The sequence below is a fragment of the Pholis gunnellus genome (genome assembly GCF_910591455.1).
Source record: "Pholis gunnellus genome assembly, chromosome: 1".
NCBI classification, from domain to species: Eukaryota; Metazoa; Chordata; class Actinopteri; order Perciformes; family Pholidae; genus Pholis; species Pholis gunnellus.
The window spans coordinates 15486846-15508493 of NC_136528.1; the positions used below are offsets into that span (position 1 = coordinate 15486846).

The 21648-nt window shown below is 40.7% G+C and overlaps 1 protein-coding gene across 1 annotated transcript in view; it reads right to left on the bottom strand.

The window, feature by feature from the left end:
* mdga1 (MAM domain containing glycosylphosphatidylinositol anchor 1) overlaps positions 1–21648 on the bottom strand; it is a gene marked incomplete at both ends in the record, with an annotated part of 157901 nt that overhangs the window by 14452 nt on the left and 121801 nt on the right. The window contains 5 exons of the mRNA XM_079186174.1: positions 5196–5326; positions 12761–12922; positions 13090–13242; positions 15145–15168; positions 15300–15480. Of these exons, the coding sequence (XP_079042300.1) occupies positions 5196–5326; positions 12761–12922; positions 13090–13242; positions 15145–15168; positions 15300–15480 (651 nt within the window). The remainder of the gene's footprint in view (positions 1–5195; positions 5327–12760; positions 12923–13089; positions 13243–15144; positions 15169–15299; positions 15481–21648) is intronic.

A 21648-nucleotide genomic window follows, 5' to 3' on the forward strand; every position in this document is an offset into this window, starting at 1 on the left:
TATTAACTTGTTTTTATGAATATATTTTTTTGTTTGGTTTATACTTGATAGGAACTATTTTAGTTACGTCCTATGTTGTGCTGGGACACATTTACTCGTGGCACAGCTACAACAAGAAGAGAAGCGGCAGAAGTTGATATACTCTGCTCAAAGTGTTAACGTTTTTAAAGATGTATGTTAATCATGTCAATTTGTCGTTGTGCATATTTGCGTGAAAACAGTTTTTTTGTGTAATGGTAACGCCAGATTATTTGTATGTTGAAATGTATTTAAACAGTTCGACGGTGGATTGAAGACGGTGGTGTTGACTGAGAGCACGTAAGACGAATAAATCCATCAGTAACAGAAGAACTAAGGTGTTGCGTATTTCCTGGAGGGGGTGATATTTAGGCTGCCTGCTTTGACACTGCATAGCCACAGCGTGGAAAGGACATGGCTCTCCCTGGTGTCTGCCTCTCCTGGCACAGTGTGTGTATGAAGTGCACTGCATGTTTGTTGTGTGTGTGTGTGTGTGTGTGTGAGAGTGGTGTTCTGTTTTCATCTGTCATGTGTGTGTCTATCAGCACACATGTACTCTCTGCTGTGTTGAGTGGCCATGCTCTGTCTCCAGCTCTCAGAGGGGATACCTTTAGACCTTCCATGGTTTATACACATTTTTCCCATTTGGTCCTTAACCTGCATTTTAACCTATAATGACATTGGTCTTCTTTGGCGATTCAGTCCCCCGTTTCCCATACCACCATTCCCTCCCCCACACACACATAAACCGAACACACATAAACACTTCAGGCTGCCTTAGTGTGGCGATGTAGATAAATACTCAGATGTACACTAAAGCTGTTTGATAGGATACAACTTAATTGAGGGCACCATATGAAAATAGTTGTCATTAATTTAAGAGTATATTTTCTTGACACACACACACACACACACACACAGCCAACATCAAAGCAAAAAATACAGTAATGAGAAAATGACTGTAGTTTTTGTGATTATTGCATATTATAGTTACTGCGTAATCCTTTCCCCAACTTACACACAACATAATGCTTAACAATGCAGGTTGTTGGTTAGTAACTAAAACAATTAGAATTTTACCTAAATTGACCTGGACTTGAATGCATCGCGGTCTGTCTGCATCTGTTCGCTTTCTATAACACAAGGTTCTCTGAACAAACAAGGGTAAGCCAGAGAGTGGGACTGGTTTAAAGCAGTGTTTCCCACACCTTGACTTAACCTGGGCGGGCCTTGCAGGTATATGAACAGCTGCCCAAATATATTTGGTGACCCAATTTAGCATAACATTTAGTTTTATCTATCCCAGAAAAGAAATCCATTAGTGACCGATTAAGTAGTGGACTAGTGGCGGCACAAAACAGACGTAGAGCTCTGACAGACTTCAAGTCACACATACCTACACACAAGGTTCATTCCAGAGCCCGCAGGGATTGTTTTTAAGAAATCTTGACAGCCTTTTGTTTAACTGCTTTTCCTAATTAATGTTGTATTACTTCATCCACCAGCATTGCTAATTATAAGAAATATATATATTTTTCACCCAAGCCATCCGATCCGCATGATAAACCGCATGCCCAAGGTTATAAATGCAATCCACGCGTCACTGATGTGTGTGGACGTAGAGACACTGAGGGAGTGGGCATTGCCAGTTCATCTGCACGGCATGCAATGATGCCTCTGCCTGGCTGTCGGGCTCACGCAGCAGCAGTAGCTAACAACACTACACCAAAAAGGTACGGTATAAACTAAAGAAAAGTCTCACTAGCGTCAGCAATGCCCCTGGATTTGGGAACATCTGGTTTATCGACTAATGCAGCTGACAGCAGGGACCACACAAATAACACGCCCCATCCCACATAAGGCTGCCCATGTGGGATGTACAGTCACATTCTGTGTCACATTCTGTGGGAAAACACTGAAGAGATTACCCCAAGTTAGCAACAGGTGTAAGAAAACAAAGATTGTACTGTATGTGTGTGTGCAGCAATTTCAAACTTTTGTCTAACAGACTCCTTAACATGCAAATACGATAGAATCTGTGCTATCCTACATCACAGAGGAGCCCTAAAACATACAGTATGCCCACCGTTTCCGACTTAATTTTCCCTTTAATGGTGAAAGGAACATGGTGTTCCAGAGGCATAGTTAATGAAGAGCAAATGCAGCTCCTAGCAAAGGCCTTCAGCCCACATTCATCATGGATTCAATTTCCCCCGTGCACGTACAGAGAGTATCAGGAATCATTACAACACAACTAGCAGGCATCCCCTGCTCATAAATAAGCCTGTTAATTGACCTGTCATAGCTAATTGCTGCAGGGGATAGGAGACTAGTGTAAGTGTGTTTAAAAAAAAAGAGAGTTTGGCTGCATGTGTGCTAGTGTTTGTATCTAACAGTGTTTATGCATGTAAATGTGTAAAATAAGGTAGACAGATATATTGAGGGAGAAAGTGTGTGTGTAGTGGTGAGCAGTTGAAAATATTGGGTGTGTTTCAGAGCTATTAGTCATCAGTCTTGAGAGAGGTGAGGGTGTGTGTGTGTGTGTGTGTGTAGCGGACCAGGGCAAAAATCGACCCAACTGGTCCTCCTGTCCAGCACAGGGCCAGAGAGAAAGATAAGCAGAGAGAGAGAAAAAAACAGAAACAGAAAGAGATCAAGAAACACACACAGGAGGATAGAGGCACGCAAAACAAAACCCATCATCATTTTTTGCCCTCATTTTTTTGCCCCTCTCTATTGGGTTGTAAACTCACTGAAGTACACACACGTGCACACACGCGCTTACAAATAGACACAGTGGGTACAAAAAAATTAGTGAGAGAGGAAGCATCGTGTCCGTTCAGAAAGGAGGACTGAGTCATAAAGTTTACTCGGCCACATCCCAACAGGGAAGAGCTAACTGCAAGCGCAGCTGCCATAGAGCCGAAGGGACCTCGATGATGTGTCAACAGACACTGCTCAAACACAGGCGTTGCCTCTGTTATGTCTCCCAGACCATTTTCTTCCACTATTGACTGAAAGTATACAGTGAACTTAAACTTCTGGTGAACTTAAACAAGGAAAAATCATAGTTCAGCACAAACTAGGGAAGGTTGTGCCCCGCAAGCTTGATTTGAGCTCGGTCAGAATTTTATCGATCAGTTCCAAATCCTATAAAACTCTTTAAAGGGGAGCAACACAAGTAATACAATATCCTTACAATGTCCTAATTCTGTTGTTGTCCAATCATAAACATTTTCTTACAGTACATTGGGTACCAACGTGCACCTGTCCGATCAAACTGTATTCTTAGCAAAATATAGTTTAACCGACTGAATTTTATACATCAATAACTCTAACAAACAAGCCCACACTCCTCAATATCATCCTATATGCACTGATCTTACTTTCATCCCTCCCGGCAGTGATTCTGATACTGAACTCGTTTTCGTCGATACAGAGTACAGATCTGATACCAGCTGCACTCTTTTGCTGTATACAACCTGTATACTTCTCAATCCTTTTTTTGTCGGGGGATGCTGTAATTAAACATATCTTCTTGAAGAACAACTTAACACCCCAGTTTATCTTGGAGACATACACATCCCAACGTTCTATTAAAAGATGTTAAAGACAGGGACTAAGATGCAGCATTTTTTGGGGGGATTGGTCACATTAGGTGATACTTGACCCCTTCATACATTATTTTATATTTACTATTAAATAACATTTTCTTTCCCATGACTGTATGGCTACACATGCACGCTATTTGGATCTTTCAAATCGGTGTGAAAGCTTGTATTGAGCCCTGAGATCAGCACATTCTTGATGAAGTGAATAATCCTTTGGTTACTGCGTGGATAGGCTTGCTGCTGACATTCAGCAGAAAATGAGCTGAATGTTCACTCAAAGGCCCTCATTTTATCAATACTCCCCTCAGTACTAAAATGTCAAAACGCTGTACCTATATTTATTCAATGAAAGAAAATGCACTCAAGTCTCTCATTTAAAAGCTTGGGTTTATATTTATCATATTTTGCAATGCATTCATTCATGTTACTGTTTACACAAAATTGTATGGCTTAACTAATAATTCATTCAAGTGGGCAAAATCGCTTATTGCACACATCCTGAGACTCAAGCGTTGGAAGCGTCACTAACGGGGAAGATGCTTGAGTTATTTTTCTAATCTTTGAAACTTTAAAACTTTAATTTATTTCTAATGCCTGTTCATATTCTGCCTCCATCTAGGGCTGGCCGATAATTCAATTTGATAATTAATCATCTTTCAATGGAATAATATTGTGAAGAAATCATGTATCCAGAATTCCGTAGTCTATATTGATAAGTTCTTAATTAAATGAGGAATTACTCAGGACTTTTCATTTTCAAAGTATTTAATTCATACAAGCGTATACAAAAGTATGTGGTTATTTCGTGTAGATTATTTGTTTAATGAATTACCAGAAAACTATATCCTGCTATATATATTGTTATTATAATATGAAATGACCTATATCTTGATAGAAGATTTGGCTATATCTCCCAGCTCCCAGCTTTGAATGATTCTGGGGGGCTCAAATGTAAATCTAAAGTTGATGACTTTCTCTGGCTCTTTGGAGCTTTAAATGTCACTGTGGAGAACTTCCAGTGAAAAATTAATCAAATTCCAAGTAGAGTTTCGAGCCTAATTCTTCTGGAATTCCCTTGATTCCTAACAGTCACCCAAGTATCAAACCCCCTCCTGTTCTATCTCAGCTGCAGTGGAGGCCTTCCTCTTGGGGAAATACGCAGTAGAGGAAACGTCTCAGAGATGAGAGGGATGACAGAAAAAAAGGAATACAGTGAATATATAAGCATATCATTCTATTGTTTCCCTTCTTCTTAGAGCAAGACAAAGCAGACCTGACAATGCTGTCGGCACGTGGTGGAAATTAACCCTCAAGAGGCGAGCGATGGAGGCTGATTTCAATTCAGAGGTTGAGGTCTTTCAACATCAAGCAAACAGTTCTCATCTGCCAACAGTTGACCAGCTCATACCTTTAGGCCAAGTTATACAATACATATCAGCTGCTTAGTATGGCTGCAAGTGTGCAGAGGGAGCTTCTTTAAGAAACACTAAAATATCATTCGGCTAAAAGTACTTCACTTTTTATTATTGTCTATGTTGAGAAGAAAAGTAATTGCCAAGCCATTACCTGGAAGGGTCCACTGGGGCTGATGTCGAAGAATGCTTTCCTCCAGTCTGGGCCCTGTTGACCAGACTTCATCCACACCACCGAGTCCACAGAGGCAATGCTTCTCACTCTCAGAAGCACATTGAGAGTGCCTGTGAAAAATATTCACAAATTCAGTCCCATAAGCACGCATGTGCACACACAAACACACACACACACACACACACACACACACACACACACACACACACACACACAGAGAACAGATCATTAAACAATGTGGGTGAACTGTGAATGAGCAAAGACTGAATACTGGGTTAGGTAAGGCTGGGAACAGGCTTTAGGATGATTGAAATCTTAAGAAATCTTGAGATCTTGTATCGCACTGAACAAATTTGCTGTGATCTGAGATGTGTCTGATCAGTTTAAATACCGCAATCCGAAGTGCAACTGACCTAACAATCATGTGTGTCCACCTCTTTATCAACAACATAAAGATATATGTGACCAACTAATGATAGCTCCCACCGTACCTACAATTTAATGTAAGTAATTGTTTACAGTCATGAGAGAAACAGAAGGTAGTTGGTTGTGACCACTACTTTCATCCCAGATAAACTGATCCATGTCTTACAGCCCTGCAAACTCTGTTCAGTCATCCTCATTTGTATAAATTCAACCAACATCACCAAATATCTAGCTGCTGTCAAGTTGTCACCATCAAACGACAGAAAGACAATTGAGGATTTATTTTCCACAAAATCTAGGGGACAAATTCTCAGCAATAAAACAGACCTATGTTTGAGCACCACATACTTTAACTTATACATACTTCTTCTATATGCAAAAACATGGCTGTGCTGTGTGTAAAAATAAATGTATTGCATAGTGCATATGCTAGGGTGAAGCTCTAAGGTCAGATGTATGTGGATGACATTTAGTTGGAAATGAAATGTGTGAGGCCCCTTGGATGAGTGGCGACATGTCTTGAACTCTACATTGACCGTCCAGTGGAAAGTTAGATTTTGCACAATGGAGCGAAAGGACAGCAGGAAGGAGGGAGGAAGAGAGAAAGTCAGAGAAAGGTAATGATGGAGAGAGGTTGCAAGAAAATAATGTTTCCTTTAATCTAAAGTATTCACGTAACTGCCACATGATGTTTGGTTTGTAAGTACTGACGAAACATGACATAAAAATCAATTGTTGTGGATCCTGAAAAATAAGCTAGAGAGAATGACAGCATTCGAGCCATAAGGAAGCGATCCAAATAGTCTCCCTCTCTCTCTCTCTCTCTCTGTCTCTCTGGTCTCTAAGGTGTGAGAGAGCCATTCATCTTCTTAACGATCCTCAGCCAGCACCTAATTGGAACATTAACCAACCACCAGTCTCTTAAACAAATACGCAGGCAGGGGGCACGGTATCCATGTGTTATATACTGGGTATGTGTGTGCGTGTAGATGTATGCTTGCGTATTAGCACACATGTTTGTCATTATATTGTGTACATGTATCTTTGAGCTCACATTCTTCAAACTTTGAAATAAGCAGCAGGTTGGCACTAATTAAGTTCACGCTCTGTCACGTGAAAGGTGTGACTAAGAAAAGTGTACGGTTAATAAGGGCAAACAGGGAAGTTAAATAACATGTAGGGGGTATCTGTATGTGGCGAAGAGAAAGAAGCATGTGAAGCAAACTGTCGATTCAGTTATAAACATTCATCTTAGTTAGCCTTTGACCATTTATATATTCACAAAGAAAAAGTTTGGCATTTCCGGTTTCCAATGTTCATGCAAACTGGTTCATCAAATAATTGTATCAATTGAAAGATGTGCTTGAATCAAAATCTGTCAGATTTTTCAAAACCAATGGATTTCAGGCTATGTTTTGTTAGACATTGTGGGAAATACACTTATTCACTTATTTGCTGAGAGTTGTAGGTCTGCCAAATAGCATTTTTGGGTCTTCAAAGCTGTGCCCAGGACAGCGCCGCGTACAGGTCTACACACTCACACCCCCTTTACACACAACAAACAGTGCTATATATCTAATAATAATCAATGTTGATGCATAATGAATAATGTGTGAATACTATTCCTTGTTTCATGGGAATTTTGGGGTAATGCATATATTAAAAAACAACACAAAATGAAACCTGCAAGCAGCATTGATCGGGCCCTCGCACCCTTGCTCATGTCGAGGTTACTCTCTGGACGCCGGTTGACGCGACCTTGCTCTTTCTTGACCATCACACACTGTGTGCACGAGTTAGACGGTATTCCCTCCGTGGAGCAGCGGCGTCGTCGGGTCATTTTGCAGCTTAAACCTCGAATGTTAACAAAACTAGTATGTCTCATACGGTATGTTCAGGGAATGTGGCGATTATTAAAGCAGCAATGTGAAATATTGCAAATATTCCAACACTTCATCTGTCCACTATGTCGCTCTAGAAAACACGCACAAGCATGCATTATGTTGCTTTGTATCAGCTGTAGACCACATCATGTAAATGTTGTGTAAATTGGATGCCAAATTGGATACCAAATTTGAAGTGGATCAAAATGGCTGACCTTTGTTTGATTTTAGAGCATGGACCCGAGGGAGTTATTTTCAAGTCTAAATGTCATTGGTCTATATCTTCTAAACGCAGATACCAACGCAGAGTTTGATACCTTTTGATGACATTGATCCAATAATAATACACAGAAAATGTGGTAGTAATCGGACACAGTGTTTAGGAGAAGTTTGCAAAATTCTAAATGGCGGAACATTTTGGGAGGCGGAGTTTAGGGGTCTAATTGAGGTTTTTGTAGAGCAGATAGAACTGGACATGTGTGTTGAATTTCAAGTCAATCGGACATCGGGGGTGAGGGTAGTGGCCTTGCAAAGTTAAAATTAACTCTAGGTGGGCGCAACAGAGCTATTTTTTCATACCCAAATGCGAGACCCCTAAAATATAAAATTGTTCACCAGTCCTGATATGCATGCCAAAATTGGTGAGTTTTTGAACATGATAAAGACTAAAAAAAGCCAAGTAAAACCGTTTCAATAGGGCCTTCGATGGCCCGACGTTGTTGGTGCTCAGGCCCTAACAAGGCATTCAAATACTGATTTGGACGTCGATTACCACAGCGATGGTCAAAGCTTCAAAGCATTCCGGTCATACCATATCTGTCCGATCAATATGAACCTGCAGACAGCTAGCTTAGCATAAAGAAAGAAAAACCTCTTGTCGTCACTATGAGGTTGCCAACCTCAACCTCGAAGCCTCCAAGAAGTCAGTCTGCCTGGCCAAGAAATAGTCCTGCACATATTTCCTCGTAAAACAAGATATAATGAGTTAATTATTGTTAATTACAGGTGCTGGTAGGTGGATTTTGTTACTCTTAGATAAACGCAGGTAAGCTGTTTCTCGTTGTTTCCAGTCTTTATGCTGAGCTTGGTTAACTGGCTGCTGATTTCTTATTGAACAGACATAGTATATGAGATTTGTATTGATCTTCTCATCTAACTCTGCAAGAAACAAATACGCTTATTTTCCCAAAATGTCAGACCATGGCTTTAACGGCAGGATTATTTAGAAAGATTGTCCACTGTTTGGATCATGCTCTGTGCAGATACAAATAGAAGAACGCTTGTGGTAAAAAATATTTACTGATATTGCAGCTGAAATAGCCACATAAAAGTGTCACATGCAACTGTTCATCACATTCAATTTGAAAGGACATGGGCGGCACTGTTGTTATATAATGGAGAGAAACATTGTCGAATGCTGGTTTAGCCCACTTTCACCTGTTCAGTCCACTCTCTCATTCTGTCTCCACATATCTGAGCCTCGTTGTCTCCTTCCTCACTCACCACCTATGTCCTCTCTCTTCTCCTATCTCTGTTGCACCCTCACCATACACACACACACACACACACACACACACACACACACACACACACACACACACACACACACACGCGGCAGAGGGAAGAGGACTCTGATAAGCAGTCTATTGATTGGAGGTAAAGCAGAGTGTGTTGGTATGAGTGACAGAGAGGTAGAGGAAAAGGCACAGCTTTATCAAGGCTACTTGTCTGTAGAATTGTGAGTGGGGAGGACAGCGAATATACTAAGCCACACACACACACACTGCTACACTTGAACTCACATTAGTCATGTCTTTCTTTTGATGATTAGAAGTAGGCCCACGTTGGATCTCTACTCCCTCGGTCCCTCATCTGCGCCTAAAAAGGGGTCAAGTCCTCTTTGTCTCTACTTCTAGTGCTGGTTAGCTTCAGTGCCAAAACTACACTAAACTGTGCACTATGGTCTGTGTTCTGGCTTCTGCCACCAAACACCAACTAGCAAAAGCATGTTTTTTTCTTAGTTCTTAGTAAATAACCAATTCAGGACAAATCTAGAGTTACTTAAATCCAATCCCTAACCTTGCAACACAACAAAGTGATCCGAACGTTTTCCTGAAAAAAATCTCAGAAGGAGAGAATAAAAAGCTAAAAAGTGAGTAAGTAGCATAAAAAAAACTAACTTTTCACACAAGCACCACATTCCTCTTCCACACAGACCTGTACAAAGTCTACAAAAGTCTTACTGAATAAAAGTGTAATCCAAAACTACATAAAAGAAGAGTACAACAATTAAATAACCCCACACTCTAATTTATACAAAATATATATATTATAATTCGTTCCAACACTCTGAACTGAAAATAATCCAGTGATTCCAAGTAAGCTTGCCAGTGGCACTCTGCAAACCTGAGCTAGTCTAAAATACTACCCAATGACAAGAAAACTAATTAAATGCTGTTTATTGTTGCTGCCAGCAAGCCCAAAGAGAAACACATTAAGGTGAACAACACAACACATCACATGGGAAGGTCTTTATTTGCACACCTAAAATCCAAACTTGTGCTTCTTTCCTCATTTTGCAAAAATCCTCAAAAGATACTTTACATTTTCATATTCACATAACCTCATGATTATAAAACAGCTAGTGGACTGTATATGTGGGTCGGACAAGAGCAACATTTCAATAGCATTTCTACAAAAATCTTTGTGTCCAAGTACCTAAATGCTTTTACCTAAAGTACCTAAAGCCCTTTTAACACGTTACAGTACTTTAACACTATACGGTTGAGTACACTGAAACTAGCCAGAGTGCTTCAGCATAAAGCACTACCTCTTGCATCCTCTCACTACTTCTGAACATTAACAAGTTGATGGCCTCTCTGGCAGCTCTCTGTTCTAGTCTTTTTTTTTAAAACTTCCCTTCTTTGCTTCCTCATACTTGTTTGCTTGCACTTTCTTTCAGTCCTCTTTGCTCTCTCTCTTCATTAAGCCTCCCTTTTTCTTTCCAAGGCTGGCCTATCCTCCCCTCACTCTCCCCGTTTCATCTCTCCTCTCTCTGACCCCCTCTGTCTTATCCTTATCTTGTCTCTTTTCGCCATTAAGAGCCACATTGTGGCTCCTTTGCAGGAGTGTGAGCTCTGCCAAGGTAAGGCAATTAAAGTGACAAGAGATTGGAACAGACTGGGAGAACAACAGAGTCAATTGAGGGAGGGCTTGTAGCAGAGCTGGGCGTGACTGGTAGCAGAATGTACTAATCGTAAGCAAGCACTGGTTGACTGATATATTGTCTCGTTGTTTTGCTATGAAGCAACTACGAGACTGACTTGACTGAGACCTGTGCAAAATGCACAAGTAAGTGCTCTAGCATCCACTGCACATTACACATAAAGTGCTTTAAATTGTAACATGCAACAATCTGATGTAAGAGATTGAGAGTAGTGAGAAGGAGCAAGGAAAATAAGCTCACTCTTCCAATGGTATACCAAAGGTTACATAGCCATACATCCATCCATTCATCCATTATCTGTAACCGCTTATTCTATTCAGGGTCGCGGGGGGCTGGAGTCAATCCCAGGTGACACTGGGCTAAGGCAGGGTACACCATGGACAGGTCGCCAGGCTATCACAGGGCTGACACATAGAGTCAGTCAACCATTCACGCTTACGCTCACACCTACAGGGAATTTAGAGTCATCGATTAAGCTAAGCCGCATGTTTGTGGACTGTTGGAAAAATGGAGAACCTGGAGAAAAGGACTTAGGGAGAACATGCAAACTCAGCACTTGCAGCAGTGAGGGGCGCCACTAACGTAGTGGTCTGTACCACCATACACAGTATGATACACAGCAGACCCATACATTTAACAAAACAATTTGAAAAGTAATAGGTAACCAAAAGTTTCAGTAGAAATGTTCTTACCGTTGAAGCAGCAAATCTGCTTTTTTAACACTAGGGGGATAAGCACTCACAACATTCACATCAAACTTGCACCAGTATAGTATTGGGTCATCTAGTGCTTATTGCTAGCATGTTAGCAAACTGCTGCCCACATTCAATGGGAAAACAATAGAAGGAGTATCCCGTTAGAGACATGTTTCTGATGTCACTATCAGAATCCCCAAGCAGCTCAAACCTTAAGCAGCACCCCAGTCTCTGCATAGAGCTTAGAACAGCTTTGATGTTTACTGTTGAATGGGGGATTCAACAGTAAAAATCAGTAGGTAGAATGCATCGTCTAGGGACCTTTAATATCTGTATATATCATGGTAATCCATCAAATAGTTGTCCAGATATTTAAATCTGAACAACAAAAGCTAACATCATTAAGGTAATAGAGGAAAAGTCAGGTGATCAAAGACATCCAATCCATTGGATTGTTGTTGAGATAATACTGGTGGACCGACCAACAAAACGTCATTGCCATCCATAGAGCCATACCGCGAGCATGGCTAAAAACATTGTCAACTTGAAGCAAATAAGTGAGCTTCTCTCAAAACCTCCAACACATCTTATGACTTTTCTCTCATTCCCACAGACAAGCATTGTGCCCTTCTATATACTATAACGTCCTTAGGAGATAGGGCAGGTCAGAATTGAACAAATGTTACAGTGAAGCCTGCATAGTTGGGCTATGGACATATAAATCAACATCGTGTATTTGTGTGTGTGTGGAAAAAATGTGTGTGTGCCTTCATGTATTTGTAACTTTGACCATGTGTTTTTTGTAGGAATCCAGGCATGTGTATACAGTATGCATGTGTGTGTGTGTGTGTGTGTGTGTGTGTGTGTGTGTAGGCTACAAGATGTATGCATTCTAGTCGTGTGACGGAGCATATTATGATGAACAGCTCCCCCAAATGCCCAAATGACTGATTGTGTCGTGCCACTGCCATAAATCACACACCCACTGCCCCCTACAGCCACCTCCAAACACACACTAAGGCACAAGCAGAAACATACAAACAGAACTTTGATAACACCCCACCTTTTTTCTCTCTCTCTCACACACACACACAAACCTACGATGTCGTGTCCGACAAGCTCTACAAGCGAGGGTCGAACACAGAGTTCAGCTTGAGACAGAAGCCCAGCAATATGAGAATCCCGACAGTATTGAGTGCAAGCATGCGCTCTACTGTACATCCATGTGTGTCATTGTGTTTCTATGGACTCGTGTGGTAGATGACAGTGTGCACGTGTTTCTTTATGAGTATTATTCTCTGCTGAAGTACTCACCAATATGTTTGCCCTTCATGTGGTAGTAGAAAGAGACACAGTATGGGACTCTGCCGGAGCCCTTGGGGCCCCTCACTGAGGTCACATTAAAAAGTGGAGAAAACAGACGAGCCTTGTCCCCCTGAACACGCGGCCGTGATGCTTCAATGTACATGTAGAACCCTGAAACCAACCAACAAAACAACACTCTACTGTCTCGAATGCAACACAAATAAAAATGTGATTATGATGTTGTGCAATTGTGTATTGTACAATATAAACTGCAATGCTATGACTACTAAACACAGAACTGAACCTGTATATGAAATGATTCCTCATGATTTTCTCACCTTCCTTGGTTCCACTGCGGTCAGTCTCGGGGCCGGTGTTGGCAGATCGCTTGGGATTCTGCGTCAGGTGATTTTGTCTCGTCCAATCAAAGATATCACTCCGGTCTTGAGAGAAACCACAAATCCTGTCATCCTCAAAACCACACACATGGTCTGGGATGTGTGTGTGTGTGTGTGTGGAGAGAAAAACAAGAGAGGAAAATATTTTACATCCATGACATGTTAGGCAGCTGACGTTACAAACTACAGGTGACAGAATCGACTATTATTTTACCCACTTTTACCGGCGAAATGAATGGTCGACAATATAGCTGTATAAAAGCCTCGGCAATATGCACTTCAAATGTGAAGATCAGACAGCCAGGCAATTACTGACAAAGTGATGTGAGCACAATGTAGGAGTAAGGGTGTATAATGTGAAACTTTAAGTGGATTTCACATACAGTATTATGCATATTCTGATGCATGACACCCACATGCACATTTTAAAGGAAACCATGATTAGGTCAGGCTGTGTCAAATGGAAAAAGGAGAAGAAAGAATAACATTAAAAAAACCTTAAACCAAAGGTTTCACTGTTACAAGATTTCTTGAAAAAGCAATGCACCATGCCTGGATATATTCAGGAGAACAGAAATACACAGTATCAGAGGAAGAGCTGTTGGCCTACTGAACCCTGGTTTACACTTTAGGTTATTTCTTAAACTTTTTTGACACTTTTCAGGAAGTAAGAAAAATACTGCTACTAACGCTAATACAGACATAAAATATAGATTTTATAAGTGGGGAAAGTTGGGGATTACATATTTAGGTAAGTCTGATAGAAAAAATTCTGAATGAACCTCTTCAGAATGTGAGAGCTGAGACTTATATTTACAGTTGTGGAGGGAGGGGTCTCAACCAGCTGTTGAATATTTGTATTTGCATCATTCCCGCAACAAAGCTTTGATCAAATGCAGCCTCACATGACAAAAAATGTTCCCCCAGCCATATGAAGTCAGATGTTTGCTGTTTGATATTGCCACACAAATTGCTTTTTTAGAAAGACATCTGTGAGGGAATTGGCATTATATTTGATGCTGACGTGTCTTGTTAAGCTAGATAGAGGGGCTTTTCTCTTTGTTGTTGTCCCCTTCATTAGCCCATCAGGAGGGCTTTGCCATTATCAGAGACTCACCAAACAAATGAAAACACGAGGCTATCGAAAGCCATCCAAGCTGACAGATTCTGTGAAAGCTTCCTGGACACTCACACACTCCGCTGCAGATGCATATGGCTCACGCTACCCATGAGGATGTCTTGTGTGTGCGTCTTTGTTTCGGGGAGCTAATCTATTACTATTCACACCCTGCACCGCTACATGCGCTCCTTTCAATTTGCACTGTTGTTCTCGCAGTCTGTTCCAATCTGCTGTTGTTTTAATTGCCTAACCCTGGCGGAGCCAACTGCCACTCCTGCCAGAAAAATGCAGCGTGTCTCTTAATGAAGAAAATAGACAAGATGCAATTGACTGAGAAAGAGAGACAGGATGAGAGGAATGGAGAGAGCAGGAGTTAGTACAAGAGACTGAGACAAAGGGGGGGGGGGGGCTGACTGAGAGAACAAGGAGGCACATATTTATTAAGGTGATATATATTGATGGTAAAATAGTGTTCATATAGTTTCATCAAGGGACTTTCAAATATGTGCCCATAAACCTTAAAACCATTCACATTTAATTAACCAGTCTCATATCCTCCAATCATGAGCACTCTTTGACGCAAATGTAAATGTCATGGACCTGCTCCCAGTCATCACTTTCATTCTCTCATCCTACTGTTAACCCTCTCTCATCCCTAGCAACAAGATTAAATCGAGGCCAAGGCTGCTTCATGACAAATTTTGCCTTGACAAACTGGTGCTGACATTGCTTGCAGTGTTCAAGCTGCAATTAGCGCGCATCAAAATTCAACGGGCCTTACTACCTTCACCACCCTGTCATCAAACAGGTCACAACACTGTGAATTGTAGAAATGTTGAAGAGCAGAGAGATGGTAGTTGGGAGAGAAGTCTTACCTGAAGGCCTTGGGTAGGTGTAGGCTGTAAGAAAATAATGTTGATTCACTCAGATGTGCACAATCCACTTATACATGTTTTGTACAATGTACATGGAAATGAAAGATAAGGACTTCAGAATATGTTTGATAAAAATGGTTTTAAATAAGACTCACGTTCTGAGTACTGTATGATGCGACTGACGTAGTCCCCAGTGCTGTAGGTGGTGATGGGGGCCAGTCGGACCTCGTAGGACAGAGGGATTTTCAGGTCTGATATGGTGTTGGATATGAGCACACCCTTCTCTGGCTCCTTGCCCTTGAGGTCTATCTGCATCGACAGCACATTCTGCTTGTTCTAGATTTGTACAGGTGAACACACACAAAAGCAGTGAACATGACATGTTAAAATGTATGGACACAAAAAAAGATGATAACTACCAGAAAAGGCAGAAAATCTGAATGAGAAGCAGAAACACTAAAAGGGCACACATGGTGTTGTCAATACTGTCAGGCATAGCTCCCATCTTTTCTCCTCTTTTTTTTACATCATCCTCAACCTCATCTTCACAGCTTTATGTTTGTATGCTCTGGTATTAAAACTCAATCTTAGTAACAAGGAGGTTGGAAGTCACTCAGAGTTGGGGGTGCTAAGAGAATATCAGTCTATAGAATGACGTGATAGTAAATGCTGTGGGACATTTATGTTTTTGCTTTAATTTGAATGGCAAATAATTTATATCTAATGGTTATTACCAACATTTTACACTAATTTTCAGGCCCGTTCCCCCCTCGTATTAAACATTATATTTTCCCAGGCAAGAAAATACCGTCTGCTAGATTTGATTAAAGCATGCCCTAAACCACTGATCACAGATATTTGTTTTGTGTTGTAGAAGCAACAATCATTTATTTACACGCAGCCTATTAAGCACTATATCATCATATCCATTTACTTTTCTGTATCTGTGCAAGTTTCCTTACATTCCATGTCAATGGAATTTGTCTTTGGCATAGCTCTGGGCGTATAGCTAGTCAACCTCAAGACTTGAATTGTACCTTTCTTGGACTGCGTGCATTTCCAATCTCATCTTTTATCGAAAAGCTACACAGCTGTCAAAAGTATAATTTGCAGCCATCTCTTTTCAGGAAATACCTTAAAGTCAAGCATAGGCTATGTTAGTCTCAATACAGAGGTGGTGTCCACTGTTATTGTTCAGTGTTATTGTGCTCATAACACTGGACAAGTTGGTCCAGCGTCCATTGTACTTAGTAAACTGATTCACTTCCAACACAACGTATCATTGCCCACCACTCACGCAACACGGACTCAATAAATATTATTGTAATTGTATAAATTAAAGACCTATTTCTTTCACTGTACGTACAACCCACCGAATTTAAATCTCAAGCACCTTTGAAATAAATTGAATTGACTGTGCATTATAGGAACTAATATGAAAATAAAAATGGTTATGATGTTAATCCAGTCCAATTGTTGTCTTCTCATTTTCTTAAATGTTGTGTACGAACACCATATTATTTTACAGCTAACTGACCATGATGAGATAGTCGCTGAATGTAACAAAAAGTACATTGGATTAAAATTGCTTACTGCACCTTTAAGATATATATTTTTTTGTTAACACCACTTATAATGGAGCTATTGCTGTGTTATTCCACCCACGGAGAGAAGGATCCATTAGCTGTGTATCTGCCTCTGATCCCAGCTACTTAAAGACCTGACAGTGAGCTCAATCTAATGCATTAGGTCAGCCACTCCACCATAACACCTTAGTACACCCACAGCATGCCATTATCAGGTAATGCGTGCAGCAGAAGTGTGTGTGTGTGTGTGTGTGTGTGTATGTGTGTGTGTGTGTATACGGTAAATGTCCACAGCATAGAGCCCTTACAATGAAAGTTGAATACAAAAGCTGACAGACGTAAATATTGGCCAAAAAAGAAGCATCATAACATTAAAAAAAGTTCTAACAATTTGTCCGTTCCAATTTTGTGGGATAATTATGCAAAAAATGAAACAAAAAGGTGTATATATAAGGCTCAAATGTGCATGCCTGATGTTCTGTGCTTGATGCTCAGCTCCTCCAATCAAAAGAGTAACAGTCTGGCAGTCCGGTTAGCCATAGAGGAACCGATGCATCCCATCACTCTCCCCTATAATTGCTTCAGTACTGTATGCTCTGACATCGCCTCAGTGAAATCTGCTTTTCCTTCTGTCTTTTGACACTCAAGTTGAGGTTTGGTATTCCCATTGGATTTCTACTTATCACCACAAATTTAAACTTAGCTAGACTGGGCTGATCATTTCTATTGACAGGACCATGGTGACTTCTGCCCAGGCTGCAAAGAATTTGGTATGACTCCAATTATTGTGCGAGTCTCATATGGCAGGCAGCCACAGCCTGATCCCTGTAAGTTTGTGCTGGGCAACATACTTGGAATCAAATCCTTCCTTCCTCACCAGGCCCTATGCCACCAATGGCTGTTCAATCTTCTTTTCTCAGAGCCAGTCTGGCTGTTTCCATTTTTCAGTTTGTCCAACTTTTCACCCTCTCTTGCGAGTCATGGAACATCCTTTTCATGCCTTGCACAACAGCAGGTACCCTTCAATGCAGGCAAACTTATCCAAACAATCCAATCCACAAACCAACCAATCCAAACATAAACCACATTTCCTCCCAACAAATATGTCCTCTTCTCAAATTTACGCAAATTGCTCCAAAGAATCCTCCCATTTGCTCGTCAACTACCATTTTCCTTTTCCCAGCAAACTCGTCTTTATGATGCTGCTGTGAGCACAACACTTCTGCATTATGGTGCCTGGCCTGCACACAGGAATCCTGCTCGCTTGTACTGTAGTTGGATTGATCTAGAAATGTTTGGTCAATGTAGTATTGCACCAACTGAATGATTACTCTGGTTAGTGTCATCGGGTAACTGGGAGTTCAGAGAGAAAAGACTCATTAAAGGACTTAGTGGCAGGGTGTTGAACAGGATACTGCATCTTTCAATGAAAAGGCAGCAAAGCGACCTTTTGGTTTAAGAGACCATCACATCAAGAAAAGGTCAAAGGTTTCGATTTCTCCAACAGCAATGTGTCTTGTTGAAGTTTTCTTGAGTAAGGTCCTGGGCCCCTAGCTGCTAAATGTGTATATGTTCTGATAGTGTTATCAGTTACATGTGTAGTATCAGTGGAAAATGGAGCTTTTGAACAAATAACAATTTGGGTGGAATAGTATTCACAGCTCACTGTGTATATCTTCTGTGTGTCTGTGATTGAGGAAAGAGGGAGACAGGGAGAATGGTAAAGAGCTATTTTTGGGACAAAACAAGGAAAGTAATACGAAACAAAATATACTTCTGCATCAAAATGTCCCGTGAGTGATTCATTATTGTATATTACATTACTAGATTGTTAATGTTGATTCAACTACGTGTAAGCACAAGTAGAGCTAGTTTTAAAGACTGTGTACACACACACACAGAGACAATTCATTTACTTAGGTAAAGTACAAGTACCTCAAATAAATTGATGTAACTACAGTTGTTGAGTTGTAAATCTAAATAGTTACTGTACACCACTTGGTGTATCACATCACTCCTGCTGGAATCAAACTTCCATCAAACACATCATGAAAAAGAGAGAATGAACCATTTTGCATCAAAAGCAAAAAGGCTGTGAAAGAAAGCAGAGTGCAACTGACGTAGTCCCCAGTGCTGGTGGTGCTGGTATTAACCCTAGAATTTGATTAATACAGAATTACTAGCACCTGTATTCATTTTCTGACTAAATCTGGTCATTTTGGAGGTTCGGAGAGCCTCTTTCATTGATGAAATTCTTGGCATTGCTCAGCCCTTTTTCATTGTTGACATATACACTAATACTGAATGCTTCCAGCGTATCAAGAGATTTGCTCAGATATTTGCTCAGTTTCCACCTTAACGGACTACATAAACTCATAGACTATCATACGGTGTATACTATTTAGTATGGTAGTAGCTACATAATAAAATGTACTGTGGCCTTTTAACACCAATTTACGCTCACATTCATCCATATAAACATTTACACACTGCTTGTACAGCATATGCATAATTATGTGAAATATAGCAGAAAAGAAGAGCTATGCTCATGTAATATGTATAGAGTGTGTCTTAGCAGGGAGAGACGAGTTAATAATGCTAAGGAGTCAGAAGTAAGCGGAATGAGAGAGAACCTGTTTCTTCATGAGACACTTCTTCACACACACACACACACACACACTTGCTTTGGTCGTGGTTAGAGTGTGTAGGATATAATCGATAAATGAACTAGACTAAAAGCATACAGAAACCCACACGTACAGTTTGTGGACCCCAAAACACACTGGATAATTGAGGTGCACTAGTGTGACTCAGAGGGATTCAGATGCTTCCACTGCAGTTAAAAGACTCCGTTTCCCTATCTCTGTCTGCTTCCCTCACTAGGTCAGTGGACAAAATGTGTGTGTTTACATGTGTTTGCGTGCCTATGTGACAGGGAAAGGCGCGGGTGAGAAAGATATATAGTGTGTAGAGAAAGGACTAATAGAAGGAAATAGTTAAAGGTGACCTGAGTGAGTGAGTGACATCATTTAAGAGGCAGAAAGGTGGTTGGTTGATAGACTGATACAGAAGTCCATATACCTCTCTCGACGCGTGTGTGTCTGTGCGTGTCTGTGCCACACACTTTCAATAATTTCAGCCATACGGTGTTTTCAACTGTGTCTCCATCGGGCTGTCAACAAAGAGACACCAAAACAATGAATGTGTGATTGAGGGTGCCGGCTAAGGAGCAGCCATGAGATAGAAACATAGAGACGTGTGTGTGTGCCTGAAATTTGGACTGACAGCGTGTGAGTGGGCGGCCTCTTAAAACACGTTAATATTTCTATTATCCTCTATTAATGGATCTTTTATGACTGACCCACAGTTCAGTGGTATTATGAGTGTGTACATTATCAAGTCATGCGCGCACTGTGTCTGTACGTACGAGTATCTATGACTGCATACGCCTATGTGCTCTCTTAGTGGCCTGGTGTGTGAATGAACAAGTATATATGCATATTGGGGTTGGTTATGTAAATACATTATTCATACATTTGATTTAATGTACAACTCTAATTCATCATGAATATTTTTAATTCCTCATATATATGATAATGGCGATGTGTGTTTGCACAGGAGTGTTTGTGTGACTGTGTCTCAGTGCAGAAAGATCTTGGGTGTTCAGATCTGTAGTTAAGACCTGAAGCCAGGTCAGCTGCCTGCCACACTACTTCAGTGATATACTAAATACACAACTCCATAGCTGCAGGCAGAGGAGCGGTCGATATAGTGATGAGGTGGAAAGATTGAGAGATGGGAGGAGAAAGGTGTGCAAAAGCAATAAGGACGGCACAACACAGAAGAAGAAGAATACAAACTGAAGAAGCAGTAAGAAACTTGGGATTAAGAGAAACGCAAACGAATACTGTATGTATATTGTGGCATGGTCGTTCTCTGATATGAGTGTCTCTGCAGTATATATTTACAGAATGTGTAAGCTATGGTACAGGCTGTGTGTGTGTGTACATACTAAACACACAGAACTTATTCCTTTTTGTAAGCATCAGATTCACAAGAATGAAAAGATCAGCAACCTCTGATGAGAACATTTCAAAGCCTTCACCAAGGCCACAATTTGGACTTCAATCACTCATAAATTTATGATGTAAAATCTTTTTTTATACATACAATTGTTAAATAAATTCTGTAGGGGTTATTAAACATACGGGCTCAGATGGTGCACAAGGTGAATTTTAGAGTCGGTGAGAAGTAAAAGGAAAGATGCGATTAGGTGCAAATTCGCAGAGTAAGGCTCGAAGGACGCAAAGATGCAAAACGATATTGTGCTTATTCCAGGGCGTTATGAATCTGCTTCATAACAGTACAGAAGCATGAGGAAAAAGAATAGAGATAGTAGGTAAATAACAAAGAGAACTGGAGTGTCTGTTGAGTCCTGAGATCAGTCACAGGCTGAGCTAAGCTCAAACACGCAGATAAACACACACTCAGACACAGTGCATAGTGCATTCTTTACTAGCCAGCTATCATTTGTACAGTTGGTATTCTGTTTGGGGGAGATCAACAAGGACTGCACAAACAGCCTGGCGGTCAAATCCGCACGGATGATGTGAGGCGACAATTCTGCCACGCACTCATAACTTCATAAAATGATATCAGATTTAATATTGGCTGCTGCACAGTTCTGTACTTTCAAGTTGCTGTCTTTTTTCGTGTTTGAACTGATACATTGAAGCTAACTGGTCCACTGTTTTGTGTTTGTCTAATGTTTTCAGACACATTTTCTATTCCGGACAGGTTACTTAAACTCCCTCTACCCTATACACTACCTTCATTGTGTCAAGGGAGGGCTGTGTAAATTAGCCCAATCTGCAGCTGTTTTTTAGAGCAGAATTTATGAATGCATTTGCATGAGATA